General features: G+C 34.1%; 1 protein-coding gene across 1 annotated transcript in view; it reads right to left on the bottom strand.

Annotated features, from left to right (window-relative positions):
• KNTC1 (kinetochore associated 1) overlaps nucleotides 1-26,158 on the bottom strand; it is a gene marked incomplete at its 5' end in the record, with an annotated part of 53,062 nt that overhangs the window by 25,589 nt on the left and 1,315 nt on the right. Inside the window, 36 exons of the mRNA XM_081037785.1 lie at nucleotides 15-178; nucleotides 691-747; nucleotides 1,272-1,410; nucleotides 1,844-1,941; nucleotides 2,367-2,539; nucleotides 2,885-3,165; nucleotides 5,860-5,927; nucleotides 6,529-6,601; nucleotides 7,869-7,988; nucleotides 8,531-8,665; nucleotides 9,443-9,542; nucleotides 9,695-9,798; nucleotides 10,406-10,504; nucleotides 11,021-11,164; nucleotides 11,264-11,383; nucleotides 12,975-13,076; nucleotides 13,168-13,224; nucleotides 13,421-13,564; nucleotides 14,254-14,365; nucleotides 16,173-16,234; nucleotides 18,114-18,167; nucleotides 18,542-18,631; nucleotides 18,727-18,852; nucleotides 18,963-19,038; nucleotides 19,132-19,197; nucleotides 19,306-19,349; nucleotides 20,216-20,314; nucleotides 20,840-20,894; nucleotides 21,330-21,445; nucleotides 21,656-21,708; nucleotides 22,064-22,157; nucleotides 22,905-23,015; nucleotides 23,266-23,300; nucleotides 24,210-24,287; nucleotides 24,874-24,949; nucleotides 25,313-25,483. Coding sequence (XP_080893911.1) covers nucleotides 15-178; nucleotides 691-747; nucleotides 1,272-1,410; nucleotides 1,844-1,941; nucleotides 2,367-2,539; nucleotides 2,885-3,165; nucleotides 5,860-5,927; nucleotides 6,529-6,601; nucleotides 7,869-7,988; nucleotides 8,531-8,665; nucleotides 9,443-9,542; nucleotides 9,695-9,798; nucleotides 10,406-10,504; nucleotides 11,021-11,164; nucleotides 11,264-11,383; nucleotides 12,975-13,076; nucleotides 13,168-13,224; nucleotides 13,421-13,564; nucleotides 14,254-14,365; nucleotides 16,173-16,234; nucleotides 18,114-18,167; nucleotides 18,542-18,631; nucleotides 18,727-18,852; nucleotides 18,963-19,038; nucleotides 19,132-19,197; nucleotides 19,306-19,349; nucleotides 20,216-20,314; nucleotides 20,840-20,894; nucleotides 21,330-21,445; nucleotides 21,656-21,708; nucleotides 22,064-22,157; nucleotides 22,905-23,015; nucleotides 23,266-23,300; nucleotides 24,210-24,287; nucleotides 24,874-24,949; nucleotides 25,313-25,483 — 3,696 coding nt within the window. The remainder of the gene's footprint in view (nucleotides 1-14; nucleotides 179-690; nucleotides 748-1,271; nucleotides 1,411-1,843; nucleotides 1,942-2,366; nucleotides 2,540-2,884; nucleotides 3,166-5,859; nucleotides 5,928-6,528; nucleotides 6,602-7,868; nucleotides 7,989-8,530; nucleotides 8,666-9,442; nucleotides 9,543-9,694; nucleotides 9,799-10,405; nucleotides 10,505-11,020; nucleotides 11,165-11,263; nucleotides 11,384-12,974; nucleotides 13,077-13,167; nucleotides 13,225-13,420; nucleotides 13,565-14,253; nucleotides 14,366-16,172; nucleotides 16,235-18,113; nucleotides 18,168-18,541; nucleotides 18,632-18,726; nucleotides 18,853-18,962; nucleotides 19,039-19,131; nucleotides 19,198-19,305; nucleotides 19,350-20,215; nucleotides 20,315-20,839; nucleotides 20,895-21,329; nucleotides 21,446-21,655; nucleotides 21,709-22,063; nucleotides 22,158-22,904; nucleotides 23,016-23,265; nucleotides 23,301-24,209; nucleotides 24,288-24,873; nucleotides 24,950-25,312; nucleotides 25,484-26,158) is intronic.

The following is a 26,158-nucleotide window of genomic DNA, read 5'->3' on the forward strand; positions in this document are numbered from 1 at the left end:
TCTCGAAACCCTACCTTTTCACTCAAACTGACATTCATGAAGTTTGACACAGAGTACTGAAGACAGGTCCCAAATGAACGAACTACAAATCTCAGGGCCAGCTCCCATTGGCTAGATTCTTGAAGGTTCTGAAGCATGGCGGAGATGGAATTTATACTGGGTAAAATAAGGCTGGATCCTGTGAAATGAAAGAAGTATTTTATTTGAGTAAAAGTATTTTAAAATTTAGATTTTTTTTTAAAAACAAAGATAGATCATATTATTGGAAACTGTTTTCAGGGATAGCATACTTCTTCAGTGCAGATAGATCATGGTCAAAGAATTGGTTCTCAAAGTTAGCAAATGAGGAGTTAACATGAGGCTTGATTTAAACCAGAAAATACCTCAGTCCATTAGATAATGAGGTACGTAGTTTGTAACTGGTCTGTTTTGAGATGCTTAAATCATTAGCTGAGGAAAACCATTTCTTCACTTAGAAGACAATTTATTAAAAGATTCAAAACAGTTAAGCCTATAAGCCTAATGAAACACTTTTTCTGACTCTCTGGAAGAATAACAATGTAACAGTAAGAACTAAGTGACTACATTAAAAACATTAAGTCAGATTCACATTCAGGATTTCAAGGAATTTTTATATTGGTGTATTTACAAAGTTGTAATACAATGATATACATTTCTGATGTCAAATACCTTCACTAATGGAGCAGTATGGTAAACTTGTAGAATCCAGGGGATGTCTCTTGCTTTCTATGAAAGAGAATAAAGTACATAACATTAAATTAAGTAATTCTTATGGAGTACATATTCACATCACAGAGATATTTAAACATTGTGTTGTTATCAAATAATGTTCTCAAACAAACTGCTACTTCAAAAAAACCCTCAAGTATACATACAGAAAACACACAGATGAGTGTACAACTTGATAAATTTCCACAAAGTGAACACATCCATGTAATAGCATCCAGACCAAGAAACAGAGCATTACTGGCACCCAGGAACCCCCTCTTGCCCCGTCCCAGTCATTATCTACCCCCAAGGATAACCACTACCCTGACTTCCAACACCATGGCTTCCTTATCGCTTGTCCTTGTACTTTATGTACATGAAATCATATGCTATGTATTCTTTTGTATCTGGCTTCTTTTGCTCAGCATTTTGCCTGGGAGGTTCATCCACATTACTGTGTGTAGTTCTAATGCTAAACCTCTACAGTTTAAACTTGCATATAGCAGAAATACATAGAAAATAGCAACACAAGTGAGATTTACCAGCTAGAGGGACAAGTGACGAAATCAATTCATAAATGACCGGGAGCACCATCTGTGACTCGAGAACTATTCCATCTTCACTGAAGAAGTCACCATAAGACCACTCTTCGTATGGATCTTTATGAGTTCCGAAAGAAGTCTAAACAAATACCAAACCATAAGGAAAAGACACAAATAAGTACACTCTAAAACACAGATAACCATCTTCACCAAGCAGAACCCACAATCAGAGATATTAGAGCCAAACGCAGTTTTGATGGTCAAATACAACCATGTAGTCAGTTCCTTCTGGTCTGTGCCTGATAATCATGCCATTTTAAGTTACATTGTCACCCTAAGAGGAGGACAATGTCCAGAGATGCCTCGTTTGAGACCCAGTGTTTCATAAGATTGTGCAAATTAAAGCCAATAAGTGACTAGATAAAAACAAGTGGTCTTGTGCCCACTAGTCAAGAACAAGAAACTACAAGATAGAGTCAGTGTTTGTGTAAAACATGCGAGTGATTTAAAAGTGGTGCATAATGGATTGGCAGGGCTTTTGCTTAAAGAAAAGAAAATCAAAAGCAATTTACTTTTACTAGAATTCCACAGTCATCCATTTGGCATTGTCTGGACAGTTCTACTGCCGTTAAAGTATATTTACATAGTTCTAAAGCATCTAGTAAAAAATCTGAAAGAAAATGGAGAAAAATCATTACACTAATATTTCACTTGTTTAGAATAATGAAAACAACCTCTGAATAATTATCATTCAAAATTCTAAGGAAGGCCACAAAGTCAGAGAGAGAGGTTTCCACACAACCCTAAATACAGTTCAGCTGTTTTCTTAAGTTTGGCTGGAAACTAAGATCAGATATGAGGAGGCAAGGAATTTTGCAGTCCTACGAAAGCGAGTATCGTCAACAGTGAGAAGCGACATCGTTAGTATTTGGAAAGATTTCAAAATGATCATCCCCATAGAGAATTGATTATAAGCATCCCTTTGTAAAATGGAGATGTGACCTCTTCCCTCGTCACTGCAATGTCCCATTGTAAAGAGACAAGTATGACATGAACCAGAGAAGATCAGACTATGTACATTACAAATCCTGTCACCTGGACTGCAGATGGTGGCAGCTTGGCAGGCTAGCTCATGTATCACCGCAGGAAGATTCAGTCCCACAGGTGTGGTCACTGGAACATCATTAGCCAACATCTGACAAAGCTTCTGACAGGTCAGAAACAGCAATTTCCCAGTGTCGGCGTTGCAGTGATACTTATACATGTCTCTTTGGAAGAAAGGAAGTGTGGGAAGTTAGAATATTCCTGTTGAAAGCAAATGCATTTGCCTTTCTTGGGTTAATATATAACCACCATTTAAAATGTCTTCACAGTATACAGCGTGCTTCATTTTCAACGTATTTGGGGACCCCATTCACTGCTCGAGAGCAAGGCGTAGGGTACCTAACTCTGCAGTATCGGTCACCTGTCCTCTGAAGTCTAAAACAGCCTCTCAGGAGAGAAACCAAGACTCACTTTGGTGCAAATGCAAGCCGCACCGGTCCCACCCTCATCATCATTGAAGCCAATGTTCCTTTCAGACGAGCGGTGGGATGCGAAGGGCCGGAACTCACCTGCATTTTCTCAGCGCTGTTTCCACGTTCCCGTCGTTTAAGGCCCTCAAGGTCAGCTCGGCCTCCAACTCCAGTGGGGACACGTGCAGGGCCAGCGCCTGTCTGTACAGCCTGGACTCGGGGCTCAGGCTCTTGTGCTCAGTGGCCTCAGGCTCTGCGGTGCTCTTGGACTGGTGTTTTGCCTGCGCGACTTCCTGGGCTTTAATGTACTGTTCACGCAGCTCTGCTAACAGGGAAGCGTTGCTATAATCCCCAAATGAAAGAAAGACTTCAAAGTTCTCCTGTGGCAAGGGCAAACAAGACAAAGCCCAAGACTGTTTAGCTGGTCAATTGTGAAAAACCATCTGACGTCTCAGACCTCGCTTTCTTCTCTCTCCCTCAAAGATGACTCCCACATACATTAAGGATTTAAGATTTAGTAGTTGAAGATATGAAAGGAACGATACAAAACAAGTTTGGAAACTAGAAAAACATCACTTTATCCCAGGTTTTCTCAGCGTCAGCACTACTGACATTGTGCGCCAGAACTGTGGGGGAGCCCTGAACACAAGAGGGGGGATCAGAGGTTAGATTTGGGCGATTCCACCTGGTGGCTTGAAGGAGCCAGCTCTGCTCTTTTCTAGAATAACTCCTGAGGGGCTGCTGATTCCGGACCTAGAATTTATCTAGGTCCGGAGTCAGCAAAACAAAAAACCCATGGAAACCCAGGGGAGGACTTGGAGAGGTGGTGGGAGTGAGTCAGACCTTTCGCTTTGATGCCATACTTTAGGGCAGGGTTTCTCAATCTTGCCAGATGATTCTCTGTTGTGGGGTTTGCCCTGTGCATGCATAGCAAGATGTTTAGCAGCATGCCTGGGTTCTCTACCTACTAGATCTGGCACAATAAATGTTCAATAAACAGCAGCACAATAAACACACGTGACTTTGCCTATATCAAAACCACTGATTTAAAATATTTCTCACTTTCAAATTTAAGAACATGGAGAAGTTATGTTGACTCCTCAGGTGCTTTTCACAAAGACATCTATTGTCTAACATAGGTCTCAAATGTTTGGTTGTAGCACCCCATTACACTCTTAATTACTGAGGACCCCCCAAAAACCTTTGTTTACAGGACATCCATCGATATTTACCATAATAGAAATTAAACTGACAAATTTTTTAAAACACAAAGGGTATATAAAAGTGTATAGTCCATTAGCCTTCAGAGTGCTGATGTTACCCCATTATGAAGCCTGTGGACAAACAAACCAAATAATTTATTATTGCTGTCAATATAGTTTTAATCTCACGGACTCCCGCCCTCTAAAAGGGTCTCAAGGACCCTTAAGATTCCCTGGGCTGTACTTTGAGAAACAGTGGTCCAGTAAACTGTGGTAAATTATTTCTGCTTTACACACTTTGAGAGATAACAGCTGAGAGATAAATCTGCCAGCATGAATTTTAAGTTTTCACAGAGAGATCCTTGAATCTATCCAATTTTCTATTTAATAAAACTCATCAGTTAACTTTGAAAGTCCTTTTCGTTACAAAATCTTTTACAGGAAAGCCTTTGAACCAAAATGATACTAATTAATTTCGAATCTCAAGTCTTAGGGCAGTTAATAAATTCAGGGTTAACAGAAATTAATTTTTAAGAAAAATTAAATTGTCTAGAATAAAATTATATACAAAACAATTAAGATATTATGATGTAGTAGTAGACAGTAATCTTTTGGACCAGTGTCTATTCGCCGTCTTTCACAATATTTAGGGGCACTTGGTGTCCCAGTTTCCTCATCTATAAAGGAGAATTATAACAGTACCCTCTGAGTTGAGCTATTGTGACAATCAGATAATACATCCCATTCCTGACACATAGTAAGCATTGAGTAAATGATAGCTATTGTCAGTTGTCATTCAGGGTCATCTGAGTTAAATAAATAATCTATAAAGATACCTTAAACCAAAATGTTTGTTTAAAAAGCATAAACTAGAATACAATTAAAAAAGAGCAATTCCTTTAAAAAGCTAACACAGAATTACCATGACTCAGCAATTCCTCGTATTAGTACATCCATATTCATTGCAGCATTACTCACAATAGCCAAAAAGTACAAAAAACAACCCAAGGTATTTCCAAGTGTCCATCAACAGATAAATAAACAAAATATGCTGGAATGTTATTCTGCCAGAAAAAGGAATGACATTTTATACATGCTACAACATGGATGAACCTTGAAAACATTATATTGGGGCGGCCGGATGGCTCAGTTGCTTAGAGTGCAACGCTCGTAATACCACGATTTCTGGTTCGATCCTCACATGGGCCACTGTGAGCTGCACCCTCCACAACTACATTAAAACAACTACTCGATTTGGAGCTGATGGGTCCTGGAAAAACACACTTAAAAAATAAATAAAAGATTTAAAAACAAACAAACAAACAAACAAGCATAGTAAGTAAAAAAAGCCAGGTACAAAAGGACAAATATTGTATGATTCCACTTATGTGAAATATATAGATTAGGCAAATTCATAGAGACAAAAGGTAGATTAGAGGTGACCAGGGGCTGGGGGGAGAGAAGGATGAGGAGTTAGTTGTTGCTTCATGGGTACAGTTTTCACTTGAGGTGATAGAAAATAGATACTGGTGATGGTAATGGTTGGACAACATTGGAATGTAATTAATGCTATTGAATTTTATATTGAAAAATGATAAAAATGGAAAATTTTATGTCGTATGTATTTTGCCACAATTAAAAAAATTAATGCAGTATTTTAAAAACTATTGAATTATACACTTTGGTGGATAAAAAAATATGGTATGTGAATTACATCTCAATAAAACTGTTTTAGAAAAGAGACAGAAGGAAAGCCAGTATATCTAACGTCCCTGAAGGCTAGTGAAGAAAACTTTCAGGAGGGCTGATCACCAACATCAAAATACACTGATTAGTAAAGTAATTATGTACAATAATACTTAACATCTTTACCTGCAAGCTAGCAACAGCTTTAAATAGTTTCAAGATTTCTTCACATTCATCCTTCTTCTGCTGATTGTCTGTAATTAAATTTTTAAAAGTTATAAGACATCCAAATTCCCACATTACCAGAATTTGGTTTTCATATCTCAAGTCTTCAATAGTTCTCTTGAGATGTTTATCTAAGACAATTGAAGTACAAAAAAAATCTAATTATTCTTTCTGAAGGCAGAAAAGAGAAGTTTATAAGTAATATGAGAAATGGCAAATTTTCTGAAATAAACTGTAGCTCTTTTTTTGCCCAAGAGAGTTACTTTGTTAATTATTTTGTTTAAGTTCAAGGTTAAATGGGTTTTTTCCCCAGATCATAACCAAATGATAAGTGAGAAATATGAATAATAAGTGCAAGGGCACCAAAGAAATCTATCTAGTCTAGAGTTAAACGGTTTACTAAAGCATATAAACAAAGGATAAGTTGTTTTTAAATGCTTCTATTCTTACGCTACTAATTAAAAGAATAAGGCAAGGAAGACTTTTCATGAAGAAAAATGGGTGGGATTAATAAAGACATTCAGAACCAGAAGAACTGTGGGTAAGGAAGAAAGCTGTCATTGATGTTCCCTTCTGAAAAGGATAAACTTTAGAACAAAACCAAGATGAGGGAACAGAGGTAGAAACTACCTTTCTGAATGTCGCATAACATTTTAAGAATGTCTACTGCCGTCTTCACTACAGACTTTCTCCAGGCCTTGTCCTAAAAAGAAATATGCAAAATGAAATCTATTTCCTTTGTTCGCCACTCCAGTAGCACACACACAAATAAATAAAAACTATGGGATCAGGAAAAAAACAATAAAAAGAACTGAAAAATTGAGGTCTGTGTTAGAGGAAGTTGGGTGGCTACGAAATGAATGATATTGAATCACATATAATCTAAACATGAAAACACCAGTACAGATTCATGGAAATATGATTTAGAAATAACAAAGAATATACACCTTTCAGCTATAGACACTCTGGGGTGTTTTTTTCTTTTTTTTTTTTTTTAAATAGTTTTTACCTATTATTTGGAAAAGCTCTCTGGAAAAGTTCAAAAGAATGTAACTTAATTAGCCTAGAGAACTGAAGTCAATTCTTATCTTCAAGACTAAAAAAGATTTTTTTTTTTTTTTAAAAGAAGAAAAACCAAACAAGAAAAGTTTAATTAAAGGCCATGCTGGATGTAAGGGCCAGGTCCACACAAAAAGACATTTCCTAAAGGATACAGTGTAGGTTGGTGGTTAAGAACACAGACTTTGGTGTCAGAGTTTGAGTTGAGGCTCTGCCAGTTTCTAATAACCTTGGGAAAGTCATTTACCTTAAAATTTCAGTTTCTGAATTTAATTGATAAGGACCTACTTCATAACTAAGAGGAAGCAGACAATTCATTTGAAGTGTTTAACCTAATGCCCACTGCATAGTAAGACCATAATCAATATTAGATGTTAAAAAAACCCCTAATTTCCCTAAAGGTAAAAAATCACTGAAATGGACTGCTGAGACACGTTGGGAGGCATCTAACTCTGAAGGTTTAAAAAAACTCAACTATCCTGGATAAATCAGGTATTTGGTTTCTTATCTCTATAAAGAGGTGAACTGGCTCCCTTAAAACTGTTTCTAAGTCTCAATATTCTAAGATTATTTAGATTTGCATTGGTTCTGTGGCTTACATTATTATCTGATAGTAATGACCACAACGCAGAATATTGTTTATACTGCAAGGCATTATGGAAAACGCTTTGTGTACAATGAATTCAATTAATCCTTCTGATTTGCAGATCCAGATTAGTCAGTGTGGAGTCAGGCCACTGCTCCAAAGCAGGCATTTTTTTTTCCTATGTAGTAAATTTACACGGGAATTTTTAGATTAGGCCATTCTAACAGTGAGAACAGAACAGATATTCATACTTGTAAATCTTATCCTATTGCTTACAATCCATAAAAATTGGATTGCTGTACATTTTATCTGGTGAAAATCCCACCTCTTTAGAATTATCTGGTTCTTCTTGCAATGACAGTCGTGCCCATATGATGACCCTTTCTGCAGTCTTCACAGCTTCAGCAGGAGGCAAAGACCGCAACAGAAGAACACAGTCCTCACCCTATAAAAGTGTTTCAGAAGAAGGAAAAAAAAGCTGGTACCTTTGTGCAAAGGACAGTTTGGACTTACCTCATTCTTTTCTATTTAAAGATAAAAAGATATTTTGAAAAATCAATTATGATAAGATAAAAATATGAAAAATCTTTTTATGACAGCAAACAAAAAAATTAAAATATTACCCTTTGTACTTTGTAGTAATTTTTAGGTATGTCTATGGTTATAGAACTATATGAAAATAAATACACTTAAGAATACAAAAAGAAAACCCATATCCTGTTCTGAAATCAAAGGGTCCTGTAGCATATATAAAACACAAATGTGAGTTTTGTTCACTACCAAAGAGTATGAGAGCCCATTAGCAATTCACAAAATATTTTTAAAGAACCTATAGATATGAAAAACATGGCCAATCTAACATCCAGTGTTTCATCTTGGCATAACTTTATTTTGTGCTAATTTATTTGGATAATTTGATTGTTTTGAGTTTTTAAGGATTTCTTTAACAAAGAAACCATATGAAAGGACAATAGAAAACTTTCATACCTGATCTCTATCTATCAGCTCAATAATCTTTAGACTGTAGATTTCATCATCAGACAACATATATGCTTGGGCCACCTTCAAAGCATCTTCTAAAGAAGATGGGACATCTTGTTTGAGAATGTATCTAACCACCCTCTGAAATAGAGATAATATATACATCTCATTGTTATGAAATCTCACAGAGAACCCAGAAATCATTTATTCATAAGGCAAAGTATTCATTAAATGAAGGCAGCAAAAAAAAACTAAGCTGTATGAAAAATTAAAACATGATTTACATACTGAATTTTATGACAGTCCTGTCCAAATTACCCTCCCCACCAGCTTTATTGGGGTATAAATGACATATAAACACTATATGTTTAAGGTATACAATGGGGTGATTTCAGATTATTTCTTTAGATTCTTAATTCATTATTTGTGGTCCTTATTCTGATAAACAACTGAACACCCTATTAACATTCTGTCTAACAAAAGGAAAGTAGCAGAGAACCTAGATCTATTAACCTTTAAGAATATGAAATTCTTTTGGGGAACGTATTCAATAATGTTGTAAAGATTTTGTTGGGTATCCGATGGACATGCGTCCTATTTGGGAGACCACCTCAGGGATACTGTGGATGCCTGATTATGGCATTGTACACCAGAAGCTAAACATTAATGAATGCCAACTATAATCTTATATATATAATGTGATGGCTTGGTGTGAGGTCAGAGGGATAGTGGATGGGGGGAGGAAGGTTCACAGTGCGTGGGATATAAATGATGAACGTCTAAGTATTACCTTGTCTTGTACACCTGAAACTAATAAATTAAAATAAAATAAAAAAAAGAATATGACATCCTCATTAAATTTCCTACGTTGTCCTACAAATGGAACAAAGTGGTTAAAGGACTCTTCACTGTACTTACCATTATTTCCTTGTTTAAGAGGTTCACCTCCCTTATTCCATAGCCTCGTAAAAGTTTTTTCATCTCCATTAGTTTGTAACTTTCCTGCAATAATTTCACTCTAAAAGGAAATGTATTGATATTAACATGGGACGTCTTGTTTATGAAATACTAAGGGTCACGGTAAAGGATAGAAAACTATAAACGAATGCCAACTCAACACATGAGGTTGATCCAACACAAAAAAGGTTGTTTGGTAGACTGTGATCTTACTTGGGATGGTCCATTTCTAAGTGCTGTTTCACCAGCTGCTCCACAGCTGCACTCCAGGGAACCACCGCTGCATACATTATCTTAAGCACAGCATCAAATATGAGCTACAAAGATACACACACAGACAGTGAACAGCCCCGGGAGTTACATTTCATGAGCATTAATGACACTGCCTAATCTACAGCAGAGGTCTTATATCTACTGTATGGTAGCTTCTGGCTGCAAAAGCATATATTTCTTCCAATTTTCACACCTAAAAAATAATTTTGATATTTAGAAAAGTATGTTGCCTGCTGAAAGTTAATTCATATAGCTCTGTTACTTTCTATAGCCTCTGCGTTTAAAAATAATAGTCTTCAGGATTTTATTCATATTTTATAGCAGTGCCTAATAAAAGTGTGAAGTCAAAATAAAGGTATAATGTAATGTATTTTTAAAATGTCTCTATGTCTACAGAACCATAGAAAAGGCTGGAAATATAAGCATCTAATTGTCCATGATGGTTCTTCTGAGGGTGGGAATGAGAAAACTTTAGCTTTTAATTTTCATAATTAAAGAAAATAGAATTACGAATGGTTTTTAATTCTCTTTATTCCTTTTTCATACCATGCAAACTCTCCTTAACAAATACGTGTTGCTTTTATGATCAGAAACAAGTTTTAAGAAGGGACACAATGGTGAAAAGGAAATCTGCAGGCACCATTTACTTACATCTGTGTCAGATAAACACCCGATGACTGCCATGGCTTTTGCTTCCCATGCTGTCTCAAAGAGTGATGTGGACTTTGAGCTACATCTCTTCAATAAATCCTAAAAAGGGATAAGCATATATATATTTTAAACTTAAAACTCTCACCAAAAAAAAAAAAGGTGAAAACACACGTATAGATTAAACAGCTTTTATGGATGTGTAAAAAAACAAACACTTCTACTTTGCAGTGAATGTTGAACAATGGTCAAAAATACAAAATTGCCCAAACTTTGGCCTTCAGTTTTACATGGTGCAGAAAACTTAAGGAAACATTCTTGAAGGATCTATTCATAAGATTATCGCAGCTTACTAATGTCTACAAAAAATAATTGTTAAGGCTTATTGAGTTCATGCTCCTATTTCATAACAACCATTTGGAGAAAATCCTAATATCATCCCGTTTTGCTCAAGGTTATTAGTCAATCAGTAGCAGAGTTAACCCATGTTCTTAACCAATACGATAAGCTGCATAAATCCTGACATAAAGTATGACACTTCTTAAAGAGTTCAACATTTAATCCAATGACACACTGCATAGATCCAAGAAAAAAGACTAGAGCTAAAGAAAAAGTTACCTCTATGTACAGGAGGAGAAGTTCCTCCTCTTGTAAGTCATGTTCCCTGATGTAAACTCTTATGAACTTCTCTAAGACGGAAGGAATAAGCTCTGGGGCCAACACTTTGTCAAACATTCGGAACACAATGGTGGTTGTATTCTCCTGGATGCCAAAACGAGAAAAGATGGCATTTGTGCACACTCTAGACAGACGGGCTAAGACAAAGAAGTAATAATAATGCTGACAAATCTAGACTTTTACCTTCTCAAAATCAGAGAGGGCCAATTTGCAGTTGTATTTCCTATGCAATGTGATCAACTCTCGCAAGTTATTTACCAAAGTCCTTAACTGACATACTTCCTCCGTGTTTTCATAATCTTTCTGAAACAAGAGTATTAAAGTTGTTAACAACATGAAATAAAAGTGTGAGGGTTAATATACGAAGATTCAGAATTATTTCAGACAAAATAGAAATGACCATGACTATGAACATAAAAGGAAACCTGGAACTTCTGCCTTTCCATTTTGTAGGATTTTAAATAAAATTAACTAGCACAAATTAACAGATTAAAGTATAACAGAAATCTGAAAAAAACTTTCCTAGGAAAAATATAGAAAAGCTATTACTATTAATGAAATATTTTTTCAGAATCCCAATATACTTAGGTACACAAACATCATCCCAATGGCCCTCATTGTTTTATCTGTATTGATCGTGATACGTATAAAGCTGTAACATTTTCTGAACTTATATATAAGGAACAGAATTTTCAACATTGATAAAACACAATTAACAGGGAAAAGAAAGTATTAGGTTGGTGCAGAAGTAATTGTGGTTTAAAAGGTTAAAAATAATGGCAAAAACCACAATTACTTTTGCAGCTACCTAATAGTATTTTATAGCAAGAGGAAAAGGTCTTCTAAGAAAAAATACATTGTAATGATCATTATAGATTATATATTATAATCTATAAGGATTATAAACATCAATATACTGCTTGAAACATATTAAAAATTCCCATTTTATTTTTAACAATATATAATCAGTAAGTATAATTAATAAGAATCTGCTATATCAGAAAGTAGAAGGAAATTTATTTTTTTGGGGGGGGTTCCAGAAATGTAAGGAATAAATGTAATTTCATAATGTACATTAAGACCTTTCATTAGGTCATATCTCTGTTACTTAAGTACCTAATACTTCAGAGTTGAGATTATACTTAGATGTCTCATGTCAGTTTATAAACTAAATAATGGCACCCCAGCAAACTTTTTTAAAATCCAAGAATGTACTTTTTTTCAATATAATAAATGCTTTCTGGTTTTTAGAAACCTGGAGGGAAAAAAAGACATGAACTTAAGAAATTTAGAAGTCAAATAATAAATTCAGCTCATTAACCTCAAATCAACATCAAATATAATATCAACATCCCTGATCTTAGTTCCCTTTCTAGCACTGCTATTTTTTTCATACAGTCAGAAAGTCCCAGGTTGTTTTCAATTTGATCTTTTATAATATTCCTTGGTACTTAATGGCTATTGGAATGTCTAAAAAATACAATCAGAACTAGGAGTGGTTTACTAGTTTAAATTAATAAGTAAACCTGATTGACACAGCTTTTGTAAACTAGTCCTAATGCATTACTGACTGGTGTTCTTTCAAAGCACTGTGAAATGCTGCCAATGCAGATAATCCCAATTATACTACTTAAGAGTATATATATATATATTTTTGCCCTTTTGGTTGATTCAATAGAGAAAAAGAAGGCATTAAAATAGGTTGAAGTTGTAACAGAAATATCAGGAAGAAAAAAAGGAAGTTTTCCTTTTTGTGGATTTCAAAAGTACACACTAAAAGAAAACAACAGAATATAAACAAAAAATTTAAGAAATGCATTTGTAGTACATGCAGACAAACTCTTTAACATAAATTGAGTGTTTTAGTACTAACAGTTCATTTTCCGTATCATACCAAAGAAATCCAATGCCAATAGGACACCAATCCCAACTCATCTGGTTTTCCTGCTGTAAAAAATACCTCTGCCAGCTGAAGTCCATTTTCTGGCCAGTTTGCCTTTAAAAATATTAGAGACCATTAAAAATAATGTTTTATGCCATTGGAAGAGTCTTAAATGTCTTTTCAGTACTAATTATACTGGTATTACCTTATCAGTTAATTCAAGGTTCCTAGCTGCTTGCTCCAACCATTTTGCAAGAATTTTCTGAAACAGATATAACACATAAAAATAAAATACTCAGTTAGTCAGTCCCTTAAATACTTTAAACCATCTATGATAATCTTTCGAAAGAGACACTAAAATGAACTAACTGGTGTTAGTGTGACTTAATCTTCAACGATATAATGTAAAAAATAAAACTGAATCATCAAGAGTGGAAATATTACTCAAGACAACTTACCTGTCCTTCAGGTATAGTCCTTCTCACAAACGGGATCACATCATTTTTAAGCCACGGACAGAGCTTTTGCAAAGGGACTGGTGTAGAAACTGAGTTGAGCAAGTTCTCAAGCATTTTCACATCAAATTGGCTTTCGAAGTTGGCCTAAATTATACAGAGTGAGATATCAAGATTTAGCTGCCAAATTTAAACTGACAACCTCCCAACAAGGAAAAAGACCTACTAGGAAGCCATTTCAAGAATTACTTTACTATTTTAATAATGAGTGTTAAGGGTGATTTACTCTCTACAAATGATTTCAGCGGGGAGTCACAGGTTCCATGAATCTCACAAGTTTCAAATAACCAAGTAGGTGGCAGAGAAACGGGCAAAGATTGCCATCAAAGAAAACTTAACTGGAATGTGAACGTTAAAGACATCACACTAAGATAACTATTTTTTTGGACTAAACATTATACGCCAACATTAAGGGGGTTCAGAGCAGCAATTTTTCCTTTGCCACACTCTGAGCTGCAATAGGAATACCTTCTCCACCAATACTACATAAAAAGCCCATCAATAAATCACTTAATAAAATGTTGCCTTTGAGCTCAGTTTAGGAGCTAATTAGACTGAATGATGAGATAAAGTAGGTTCCCATTGTATCTTTATAATATTTCCTCTGAATTAATATCATCAGAGGGCAGTTTTCTCTGGAACAGGTATTTTTTATCAAACAATGTAAAAACATCCCACTACCCAGTCACACTTGCCCTCGTTAGTTTCCAACACTGATTCAGGCACCTATCTCAGGAGCTATTAAGCCATTAAGAAACACGCACAGAACATATTACCCGATGTCTCAGCCAAAGGTATTGCGCACAAACAAGATTTCCTTCTCTTAGCTGCAAAAAAATATCCTTAAGGTCATCTTCGTTATTCAGAAATTCAATCCAAGAACTACCACTGCAAAGTCAGAGAGGAAAAAAGTCAGCAGTTTAAAAAAATATATTAAGGTCATTCATTACAAGCGGACGTCATTATGCATTTTAGCTAGTTTTTTTTTTTCTTCTCAAAAAGTTAAAAAAGTTCCAAAGATTACTCAGTGAAAAGTAAGTTTTCTTCTTATCCAACACCTATAGAGCTCTTGTGTCTTCCCTGGAAGCCATGTCTCTTCTTGTTGGTCTTTCCTGAGATAATCACTACACATATAAGCAAGATTTTTAAATTTTTTAATGAATGAGGGTTTTCTATATATACTATCAGTACTTAAAAAAAACCATTTTATCTTATCTTGGTGCTTGTACCAAATCAGCACATATAAATGTTATTCTTTTTGAGGACTACATATTATTCTATAGGTTTACTATAATATATTTAACTAGTCCCCTATAGTTGAACATTTAGGCTATTTCCCATTTTTTGCCATAACCAACAATACTGCAATGACTACTAGGTCCTGATTAAAGCTCAGAAATAGATGATGACTACTTCTCTAAAATGATAAAAAGACAAACAAAAACCATAAAAGCCCATGTCATGCTTAAATGATAAAGCAAAATAAGCATTTCCATAAATGTCAAAAACAAGAAAAGGATGCCTATTCCCACCATTACTTAATGTTCTACAAGTATTAGTGAAATTAGGCAAGGAAAAAACAATGAGGCAAAATTATCATTATTCAAATATGTAATTATATACTTGGAAAAATAAGATCAACTGAAATATTATTATGAATAATGAAGGAATTCAATAAGGTAGCTGGCTTAAAATTTTAAAAAATCAACACCCCTGTATATCCTTTTGCAAATATGAGGGAGAAAAATCCCATTTATAATAGTAAGGGGAAAAGATCAAACGAGATAAAAAAAAATTTTTAAATGCACAAAATCTATATAAGGACAACTGAATAGATACCACTCACAAACATAAAAAACAAGATAGAATGAGCAGGAAGAAACATACTGTCCTAAAATAGGAAGATTCAATATTGTAAAGATGCTGGTTCTCCCCAAATTGATCTTAGGTTCAACACATTGCCAATTAAAAAAAAAAAAATCCCAATAAGAATAATATTTCTTTAAATTGGATAAGCTGATTGTGATTCCAAATATCATACAGGAAAAACAAACATCAGAGAATAGCTCCCCAAGTTCTGAAAAATAAGAGAAGTATATATTGTAGGACTAGTCTACCAAATAATAAAACATTTTTAACACTGCATTAGTTAAAACTATTTGATACTGGTGAATGAACAGGGAGATGAGCTCAATTGTATACAATTAGAGTCCAAAGGTAGACTTAAATAAACCTGAAATTTTTAGCATATAATTAGGTAACATTTCAATCGGCAGTGAAAAATGCGGATCATTTAATGATAGTATTGGAATGACTAGCTACAAGGAAAAAAATAAAGCTTCCCTTCATTGTTAATTTCTCTTCACAAGTACACTTGTCTTATCTTTAAGGTAATTATATCTCATATTTGTAAATAATGATATTCTTGGTGCACATATTAGTATAGCTAATAAAATCAATTTCCAGAAGTGAAATTGCTACAGCAAAAGGTATATGCATTTAAATTTGCCTTTCAAATGTCTCAGTTCTCATTAATGGTGCATGAAGTGCCTAAAGCTTAGCACTTAGGTAACATTTTCCATCATTCAAACCCCCAGAGACACAAATTAATCCAAAGCAACACTGTACCTTTTATGACATTCCAAACTTAAGTCTAATTCACAATCTGAAAATTAAAAATGAACAATATACACACCTGAATTTTTCTGGTCCAAATGCTCCATAAAAAGTAGTCAACTTGGCATGCGCCCTTAGTACCTAAACAGAAACAACTTGACAATCTGAATATTGTGTGCAATAACATTAACATTAAAAACACCAAAAACTAAGCATTCTATTTAAGAAGTCTTGCACATGTTCTCATTTTATTCCATATTACAGGTCAAGTTCCATAAATATGACTGCCTTTATTTAACACAAAACAAAAAATCGTGGAATAATGGTCAACATTTCCAGTCACAATCAATGCAATAAAACTGCAAAAGAGAGGAAGCCATTGCACATTAATTGTGGGTGCCCTTCAAAATCAATTAGTTTTCCCACTGACTTATAAATGCTCTTATGGTAAAGCCTAAGTAGATTATACCAAAAATTTACTTTGAGAGTTAAAAAATATATATGCATGTGTACACACACACACACACACACACACACACACACACGTTATTTCTGGTACTATCATAATCATCATCACAGTTTACATTTATTTGCATGCTTAACAGGTACCAGGCACTAGGCAAATGGTTTATCTAAATTATCTCATTTGACCTCAAAATAACCCAATAAGTATTTTTATTCCCATTTTGCAGATAAGGAAATAAGTTGCTCTTGAAAAAAACTACAGGCCTATCTTTAATTGGAAAGTACAGAATGCACCACATAACCTTGTCTCAGTCAGTGACAGACCACATACATGCTGGTGGTCCTATGGGATTATAATGGAAGGTGGGTGGTAGATGAGGGTAAACTGGGTCAAATACATTGTAATGGAAGGAGAACTGACTCTGGGTGCTGAACACACAATGTGATACATAGATGATATACTACAGAATTTTACCCTTGAAACCTATGTAATTTTACCAACTATTGTCACCTCAATAAATTTTAAATGAAATATTTCATTAATAATGTATATATTGTTACATATTGAAACTGTATCATCTGGCTGTATCACGTTAAATAAAATATATTATCAAAACTAAAAAAAAAAAAAAAAAAGATAGTGGAGCTGACTATAGCCTAGTGCCATCGTAGCTGTTATAACTTCGTAACGCAATGCATCACTCATGTGGTTGTGGCGATGCTGAAGAGGAATATTCTGTACTGCCAGTCATATAGAAACACAGCACATACAACTAGGTACAGTACATAATACTTGGTAATAATAATAAACAACTATGATGCTGAAGAAGAATATTCTGTACTGCCAGTCATATAGAAACACAGCACATACAACTGAGTACAGTACATAATACTTGGTAATAATAATAAACAACTATGTTACCAGTGTATGTAGTTACTATACCATTTATTGTTATTTTAGAGTGTTCTTTTCCTACTTCTAAAGTCTGCTGGGAAACAGTGTGACGCCACGCTACGCCAGCAGCAGCCTCACCCACTTCGTGTTTATGGCATCATTTGATTGCATCATTTTTCTCTTGAGCTTGATTTAATCTTGTGTTGTTTTATGAATTTAGTGTAGCCTACGTGTACAGTGTTTATACAGTCTACTCAGAGCAATTTCCAGTCCTGCAAGCTCCATTCATGGTAAGTGCCCATACAGGTGGACCATTTTTTCTTTTATACAGTATTTTACATATATTTTTCTATGTTTAGATACATATTTTTCTATGTTTAGATACACAGACTTATCACTGTGTTCCAGTTGCCTACAGTATTCAGTTCAGTAACATGCTGCACAGGTTTGTGGCCTAGGAACCATAGGCTATGTCATATAGCCTAGGTGTGTAGTGGGCTGGATCACGCAAGTTTACGTACGGGCGCTCTATGACGTTCCCACAACGATGAAATCACCTCACGACACATTTCTCAGAACAGATCCATCATTAAGTGGCGCATGACTGTACTGTAAAGGTACATTCACCCCCAAATTAACCTATAAACCTAATGTAATTACCTCTTTTAAGCCATAGGAATAGACAGGAACAATTTTATCTTCTTTCTTCAAAAGCTGTGAAGAAAAACAATAAAAATATCTGCTGTGTTAGGTTTTTCATGAAAAATGGATCTTTAGTGAATTAAAGGAAACAAATTATCTTTAAAAATGAAATTGCATTGAACTCTGAGATAAATAGTGAACAATGAAGAAATGACATATCTTAAAAAATAATGAATTTTATGAAGAAAGCTCACAATACTTTGCCCATCTGTTATACCTTAATTTTAAGGAATATAACCAGAAAGGTATTCAAAGGCCACTGAGGGGAACAACCTACAGCAAAAATGCCCTTTTAAAAAGGCCTATGATGGGAAAAGAATTCATTTTTTGAAATGATTTGTTTTGCATAAGACAAACTAACATGTACAAATGTTATAAAAACTTACCCTGGTTTTGGCATAATTTAGCATTTCCTGGGTTGTTTCATAAGTTATCCACTGAGCCTCCAAGCAGTAATTCACCACAAATTCATCATCCTGTTTCACAAATGCCAGACAATAATAAGGCGACCTAATGCTGACCAACCAACCCTTCAGTCCAAACACTCTAGTACATGGCAGCGAAAACACACCTGGATTTTATGTAGATTTTCCTTAGCTTCGTCTACAAGTTTTTGCCATTTGGTCTGCTCACTGGTGTCCACAGAACTCAAAGCTAGTTTCTCCAATATATCGTTTGATTTTACCTTGTAGACAAGCTGAAATATGAACACACCACATCAAGCAACTTGAAGCAAAAAACTGTCTCCCCAACATCTTGTGCACAAAGAAATGCTTGTTCAATAAACAAATAAATTGGAACAATTACCTCAACATCTAGTCCAAATTGAATAGCAAAGCTCTCGGCTTCAGCAAATCTGTGTTTGTGAAGTAACCGACTCAATCTGTTAAGTGGAAATTTCGGTTAAGATTTTTATGAATCAGGGAATTTAAGCTTTGCAGCAAGGAATGAGGCTTAAAAGAAAATGAGAAGTTACCTGTTTTCTGGCAAAGCTTCTGTAAGACACCTGAGTACTATAACAGAGACTGAGTCTTCAGATAGTCTGAAAAAAATGTTTTCACTCTAAGTTCGTTTGTCATTTAATATTAATAGGAAATTTTAACTCAGCTTTTATTTAACAACCTATTTGATAAAACAGAGCATGACCTACTTTGGATCATTTTTGCAAATTCCCTCCAGAAGGTATATGGTATCCTACAACAATAATAAAAACATGTTTTAAATTGAAATATAGAATTAATTCCTTTTAGGATAACAACTGGTTTAGGCAGAAATTATCTATCAATGGAATTCTAAAATCACTGGGAAAAGCTGTTGGGGAAAAGGATATTCCCAGTGTCAAAATAACACCACAGAAATGACTTACTAACTACAAAACGGAAAATGTACCTTTACAATGGAGAAATCTGGTGGAGCTGCCTTAACCACATCATCAAATGTAACATCACCCACAACAGGACAAACAGATATGAGTCCCTTAATATGACGCAATTAGAACACAGTATTATGTACCCTGGTATCCTTGTCAGAAGAGCTTAGCATAAATCTAATCATGATGGAACAAACAAATCCAGATAGAGAGACATTCTATAACACAACAGATTAGGACCCAAAAAATGTCAGTCTTAGAAGACAAAAAAGATTAGGGAACTGTTCCAGATATAAGTAAGACTATCACGTGACCAGGACAATGAAACTCAATACGTGATGCTGGATTAAATCCTGGGTCAAAAGAAAAAAAAAGCTTTAAAGTAATTGGCACAATTGGTAAAATGTGAATTTGGATGGTATTTTTCATAATAACATTGTATTAATGTTAAATTTTGTGAGCGTGATACCTGTGTTGTGGAGTAACGCCCCTAGTCTTAGGAGATACCTGCCGAAGTACTTAGGGGTGACAGTTCATGACGTTGGCAAGTGTATTTGAGGACTTTTGATAACAATAATATAGTTATAAGCCTTGAGATCTACCCAAGTGTTCTAAGTTCCACTCATACTTAGCTTAGTTATTCTTAATTTATTTTTTATTATAAAGTAGTTCAAAATATATATGAACTTACTGTGCTAATTCCTGTTTGGACTAGAGAAGAAACACTAGATACTTCCAAAGAATATAGTATTTCCATCATAGGTAATGAATAGACCACGAGGTTTTTCATCTGGGAAAAAAAAAATAGAGCAATTAATTTAGGTAAATATAAACCTCTGAACACAAGTCAACACTTCACAATCAAGGGCATAGATTAAAACCCTTGGTACAAAGCTATCTGCAAAAATAATTTCATAAATCTTTTAATGTATTACTTAAATGTTACACATAAAATTATGTTCTCTCACCTTCAAAATCTGTTCAATGAAAATCCACAGATCTGAAGTCCATTCTACAATTTGTGTTTAAGGTGAATATAATTCCCCAGTGTCAGAACTATATTAAGAATCACATTAATAAACACTTTGTTGTGGATATTTTTACTTCTGAAATGCTCCGATTAAAATGTAGCACCAAGATTTATATCATTATTTTTTAAATGTGGAAAAACACAAACCTCTGCTGAGTTATTTCTGATCTGTCAAATGTCTTGTGAACTAAGAAGTATGTTGTAAGCATTACTTAACAACTATTTTTGTATTAATGTTATTTCTAACACACAACATGGACAAACGTGAAATCAATTTTCCAATACCTTCTTATTAGTAGTAGTTGTCAGAGCTACTAATTTGAGATTTGTAATCCCTTGCCTAAAAGAGAAAAAAAGTTTAAGAGAATCAAATAAGCTTTGCCAATTGCTAGATATAAGCTAAGTCAAAGTGATATTCTTGTATAAAAGTTAAAATTGATACACACAGATGACATTGAACTTGATTTCTGCACAATTATGATCCAGACTGATACTCTTTTCTTTTTATTGGGGGAGGGAAGGAAGATTTTTATTATGGATACATAAATCAAGCAAGACGTGACCTTTATTTATTTTAGACTGGCACTCTTTCTAACACAATGACTTAGAGGCTTGTATTGCCTATTTGTTCTCAATAAATGTGGCCAACAATGAAATGGTCTTTACTACGTCGGTCTGTTCACAGTCTTATTTAGAATGCAATATATAATGAATGATTAGAACAGAATCAGGCAAGAACCTGGTTCTAACAGAAGGGAGATCACTACTAGCGTACCACGTGACTGAAGAAGGAGAATCTGCTTCTGTGGTAAGAAGAAATTCTTCCACGTGAAGAGAGGGCCAGTTCCATATGGGAGTCAGAGTGTAAATATCCCATAAGCTCAGCACATTCTGCAAAAGACACATTTTATTGATACATCTTAATCACTACAAATTTACATTTCAGGATCAATCTTTCCATATGTACACTGAAAGTACAGTACATAAGATGGTAATTCATCCACCCTGGCTAACGTGCATGTCTTTGTAAGTTTGGCAACATTTTTGTTGATAAACATAATACCAAGTAAAAACACTGAAGGAGAAATGTCAAAAACATACATCAGTGTCAAGAACAAAAAGTAGGTTGTCTATCAGCTGGAACTTCTGTGCACCTACAAGAGAGAAAACAAAATGTATAAGGATTATATTTCTGTCACATATAGCCATATTTAAATATTAAATTCACATTTATGGAAAGGCAGAGCTACATTTAAACAAAAAGTTCCCAGTCTTGTTTATTCCTGTTTCTAGTTTTTAGATGACCACTAAAATGTAAAACGTCCCCAAATGAAGAATAACAACTGCAACATGTCAAAACCAATCATGTATGTGGAAAATAATCAAACTAATCTGGCCTGCTTCAAAAAGTGGTATGGTGAAATGGCCCATACACCAGACTTGGTACATTGACATGACAATTAGAACTCACTAATAATCACCAAAAGTAGTTTCATTAACTTATTTTACCTTTAATAATCTCTGCATCAATCACATTCTTAACTGTCATTTCTTTCTTGTAAGGATCTGGTTCCCATTTTGAGAATGCACAATTACCGGTTCCCTATAGAAGTGAAAATAATACATCAGTTGCAAATTTGGTTCTTAGATCTGAATTCTCCTCAAAGTAGAAACACCTAAGTTGTACACATTACTAATATCAAAATACATATTTATAAGGGGTGGCCTGTTAGCTCAGTTGGTTAGAGCATGGTGCTAATAACACCAAGGTTGTCGGTTTGATCCCTGCATTGGCCACTGTGAGCTGTGCCCTTCTTAAAACAAAACAAAACAAAACATATTTACATATTCAAGCTTTCATCTTCCAGTTCCTCTCTTAGCTTGTTTTCAACAGAACAGAATGGAAAAAACAGTGAACTGTTGCTATTCATTGTTATGACATGAATATTTCATAAAGAGTAGGCATATTCAGGCGACTCGATTCTAAAGATGGGGTAAACTTTAACTTAACATAATATAAATTTGGCAAGTAAAAATGCTGCAAATGCTATAATTCTAATGAATTTTTGCCTACTCCTTGAATATATTAGATGTGTTATGTTGTTATATTTGTCTAACTCATAATTGAAAGAAATGCTAAATTTCAGGTAGAGATTTGTGAAAATAAAGATGCAATATATTTCAACATAGAAACTTAGGTTTACTTATTGAGTTAATTTTATGAACTTGATTTTATAATTCTCATTTCTGCTACACATTATAAATTAATTTATAATTTAACCAAAACTATAGTTTTAATGAAAAAACATTTCAGAAACAAAAAATCAAGTTTTATGAAAAGAATTATTACCCCAATTATCATAGGGACTTTGCTTGCTAAATCTCCAGCCACAAGATTGAGACAACCAAGAGTATGATAATTTTCAGTAGAAATAAAAGTGGACTTGATTTGTCCTTGTAACTGCAAAATTAAAAAAAAAAAAGAATGTTATATATACGCTCCACAGTCCAAATTCCTTGGAAAGATTGATAAAAATCAGTTTAAATCAATCAGGTATAAATGTATTTTTAAATGAAAATGTTATTAAAATGTTATATAATGCTAATTCCCAAAAGGTCAACCAGTAGACAATTATATCCAGAAATACTCTCCTAAACTTACATTAAATCTAAGTTTCAAGAAGAAAATGTGGTTGGTATTGTCTTCTTACCTTTTTTGCTTTATTGAAGTCTGCATTTTCAATTGCTGCATGAAAAAGAGAAAGCAGGCTAAATTTATAGTACTAACCTATAAAACATATACAAGTTGCCCCTTTTGTGTCAAGGTGAAATTATATACAATCTAGTGGTTGTATATACGAACACTAGTCAGAAATTAATAAGGCAGTGGTAACTTTTCAGTTTTGCCCTTGACCAATAATATAAACTGTGACGGGTAGTTCTCAGGGCACCCACCAGGCTGCCTTAAGTCCCTACAGTGCCTCTCCATACCTTCCCTTACCACGTTTCCACCTACTAAGAGGGTCTCCTGTTAAAATAGGTTCCAACTTTCCTAAACAAGCTCTGAAGTCCTATCTGGAAAGTCATCACTTCACACTCGTTTTGGAAGAGCTATTTTACTTGTTTAGCTCCTTCATTAAACTATAGAGAGCTATGTATCTTAAATTTTGTCATATCTCCCAGATCTTGCATGTTCTTGGCACACTGTAGATTTTTAAAAAATATATGTTGAATACATGCCCCAAACCAATTGCTCAATCTCTCCCTGCTCAGAGCAACATATGGTCCACACCACTCACTTAGCACATACTAAGTTAATACGTTAACATTACTGTCAACACTTATACAGTCATTTCTGTTTCTGGGTTCATTCATTCCATCAAGAAGCATTTACCAGCATTTATGCTAGTGAATGTCTTATCTCTCCAACTAAGCAGGAAACTCCTTGAAGGCTATAAACAAATTACATTTCTTCAGATTCTATTGTAGCCCTAACAGTTGAGATCAAGTATTCTACAAATACTTAAAAGTGTACCCAGTATCATAGAAAGGAATTAAATTAAATAATGTTCTTAAAAAGAATATTTAAAAATTTACCTGGAAAAGTAATAAGAAATATTGCCATAAATCAATAAGAAAATAATACAGTACTTACCTTGTTGAATTTTTACAAGCTGAAGGTTGGTAATACAAAAAAATCCATTGTTTGTAAGAAGCAGTATATAATAGGTACCTATTAAAATAAAATCAAACCAGTTTTCTCTGAAAAGCACATGGATATAAAATTTTAGCCAGTATTTGGACCTAGCTTGAAAACGTCAATTTACTCATTTAAATTCTAATCATCAAATAATATAGTAATTATACAGATAAAGCTTATGTACAAAGAATTGGTAAGTTATTTGCATAAACAATGTTGACTTCTTTGAAACTTTTATAAACCAAACCTCACTTGCCAAGGAAAAAACCCCTCAGATTTATCAAAATAAATTAAGGTCCAGTTAACATCTGTTGAAATGAAAGTATAAATATGCTGGAACTCACAAAATACATTTTATTATGTCTCTTTGGTAATCTATAGAACTCTTAAAACTGTAAAAATGAGTTTAGAGTATCATATTTAGGAAAAGTACATTTAAACCTCTGACAAGAGCTAAAATAAAAACTTGTTTCTTACAATAAAATTAATTGCATCATTTGAAAATTTAACACTGTGTAGGTAGCATAATAATGAATTTATATAATTTATTAACTATAAATCTGATTTTTCGCTTGGCTATTAATCAGAAGATATAAAAAAATTTTAAAAACTTACTTACCTTCACTTGAACCATCTTTCTCAATAACAAGAGTTCGGTAAGTACACTCGTTTTCATCAGCTTTCTGAACAAAAGCCTAATTGCAAATCAATTTCAAATGACAAGATGAAATGCAGAAAAATATAATGAAGGATTATTATATTCTTTAAATCACAAAGCTATCAATTATCATTAGAAATAATCCTACCTACATTCCAAACATTTTAGTTTTAAAATGGAAAACTATTTTGGACAAGCGTACTAAGAAAGAATATCTTTAAAGCTTACTTTTACAATTTTGCACTTAATTCCTATGTTTCTAAGATACGATTCTTAAATTTAATGCAAATTTAATTCTTATTTAAAAAACAAATTAAGTCATGGTTTGCTTGAGTTTTAGTTGTCCAAGATATAATTTAGAACTTAGGTAATGAAAATGAAAAACATAACAGGGTCTTACCGTAGTGAGCAATGTTTGCTTTGAAGTTACATGAATAAAATGTAAATTGCCACTCCTTTCCCCAACAAAAAGAAACTTTCCTTCTTGACACAGGCCAACTACATCCACTTCAGTATCTGAAAATGTCAAATCAGAGTTACATGTATGACATACAAGAAGGTGATACATTATCTGGAAAACAAAAAAAGTAGAGCAGGAAAACAGAGCTCAGAAGAGATATGCACACTGCAGGATTAATTAGAATGCTCAGGACAGCTCTCTTTGAAAAGGTGAGATATGAACAAAGATTTGAAGGAGGTTAGGAAGTTATTATTCATGCAGCAGCAAGAAGGCCTAAGGGAGTGAAATGGAAGCTGAGAGGGGAAGAGTAAGAGCTAAATGCAGTAGCATGTAAATGGCTTATGAACTAAAACTATTCAGCAGCAATGTCTTTATACAAATGTACCATATGTTAACACAGCCCTCTATTTCATTGGTGAAACTGATCAGGGCAGAGATGCTAAGATTCCATAAAATATGAGTATCTTGCCCCCATACTGTGATCGAGATTGTGTTCTCACACGCATAGCTTCTGATTCCTTTTCAGTTGTCTAAGTTTTTACATGAACAACTCAACAACCATCTTTCTCTCAAAATTTCAGAAAAAGCTTTCATAGTATTTTCACCTATTTTCCAGCATAATCACTGGCTTGTCCCTTAATTTACTCTTAAGCCCATATTTGCATATACTTAAAGCTCTTTAACTCAATGAAGAATTCATAAGTATTTTAAAAATCTTTTATAGTGCCATACATTTTAAAAGTATTCAAATATCTTTTGATGATATTGAATTACATATAAGATTCA

The sequence above is a fragment of the Rhinolophus hipposideros genome (assembly GCF_964194185.1).
Source record: "Rhinolophus hipposideros genome assembly, chromosome: 24".
Lineage (NCBI taxonomy): Eukaryota > Metazoa > Chordata > Mammalia > Chiroptera > Rhinolophidae > Rhinolophus > Rhinolophus hipposideros.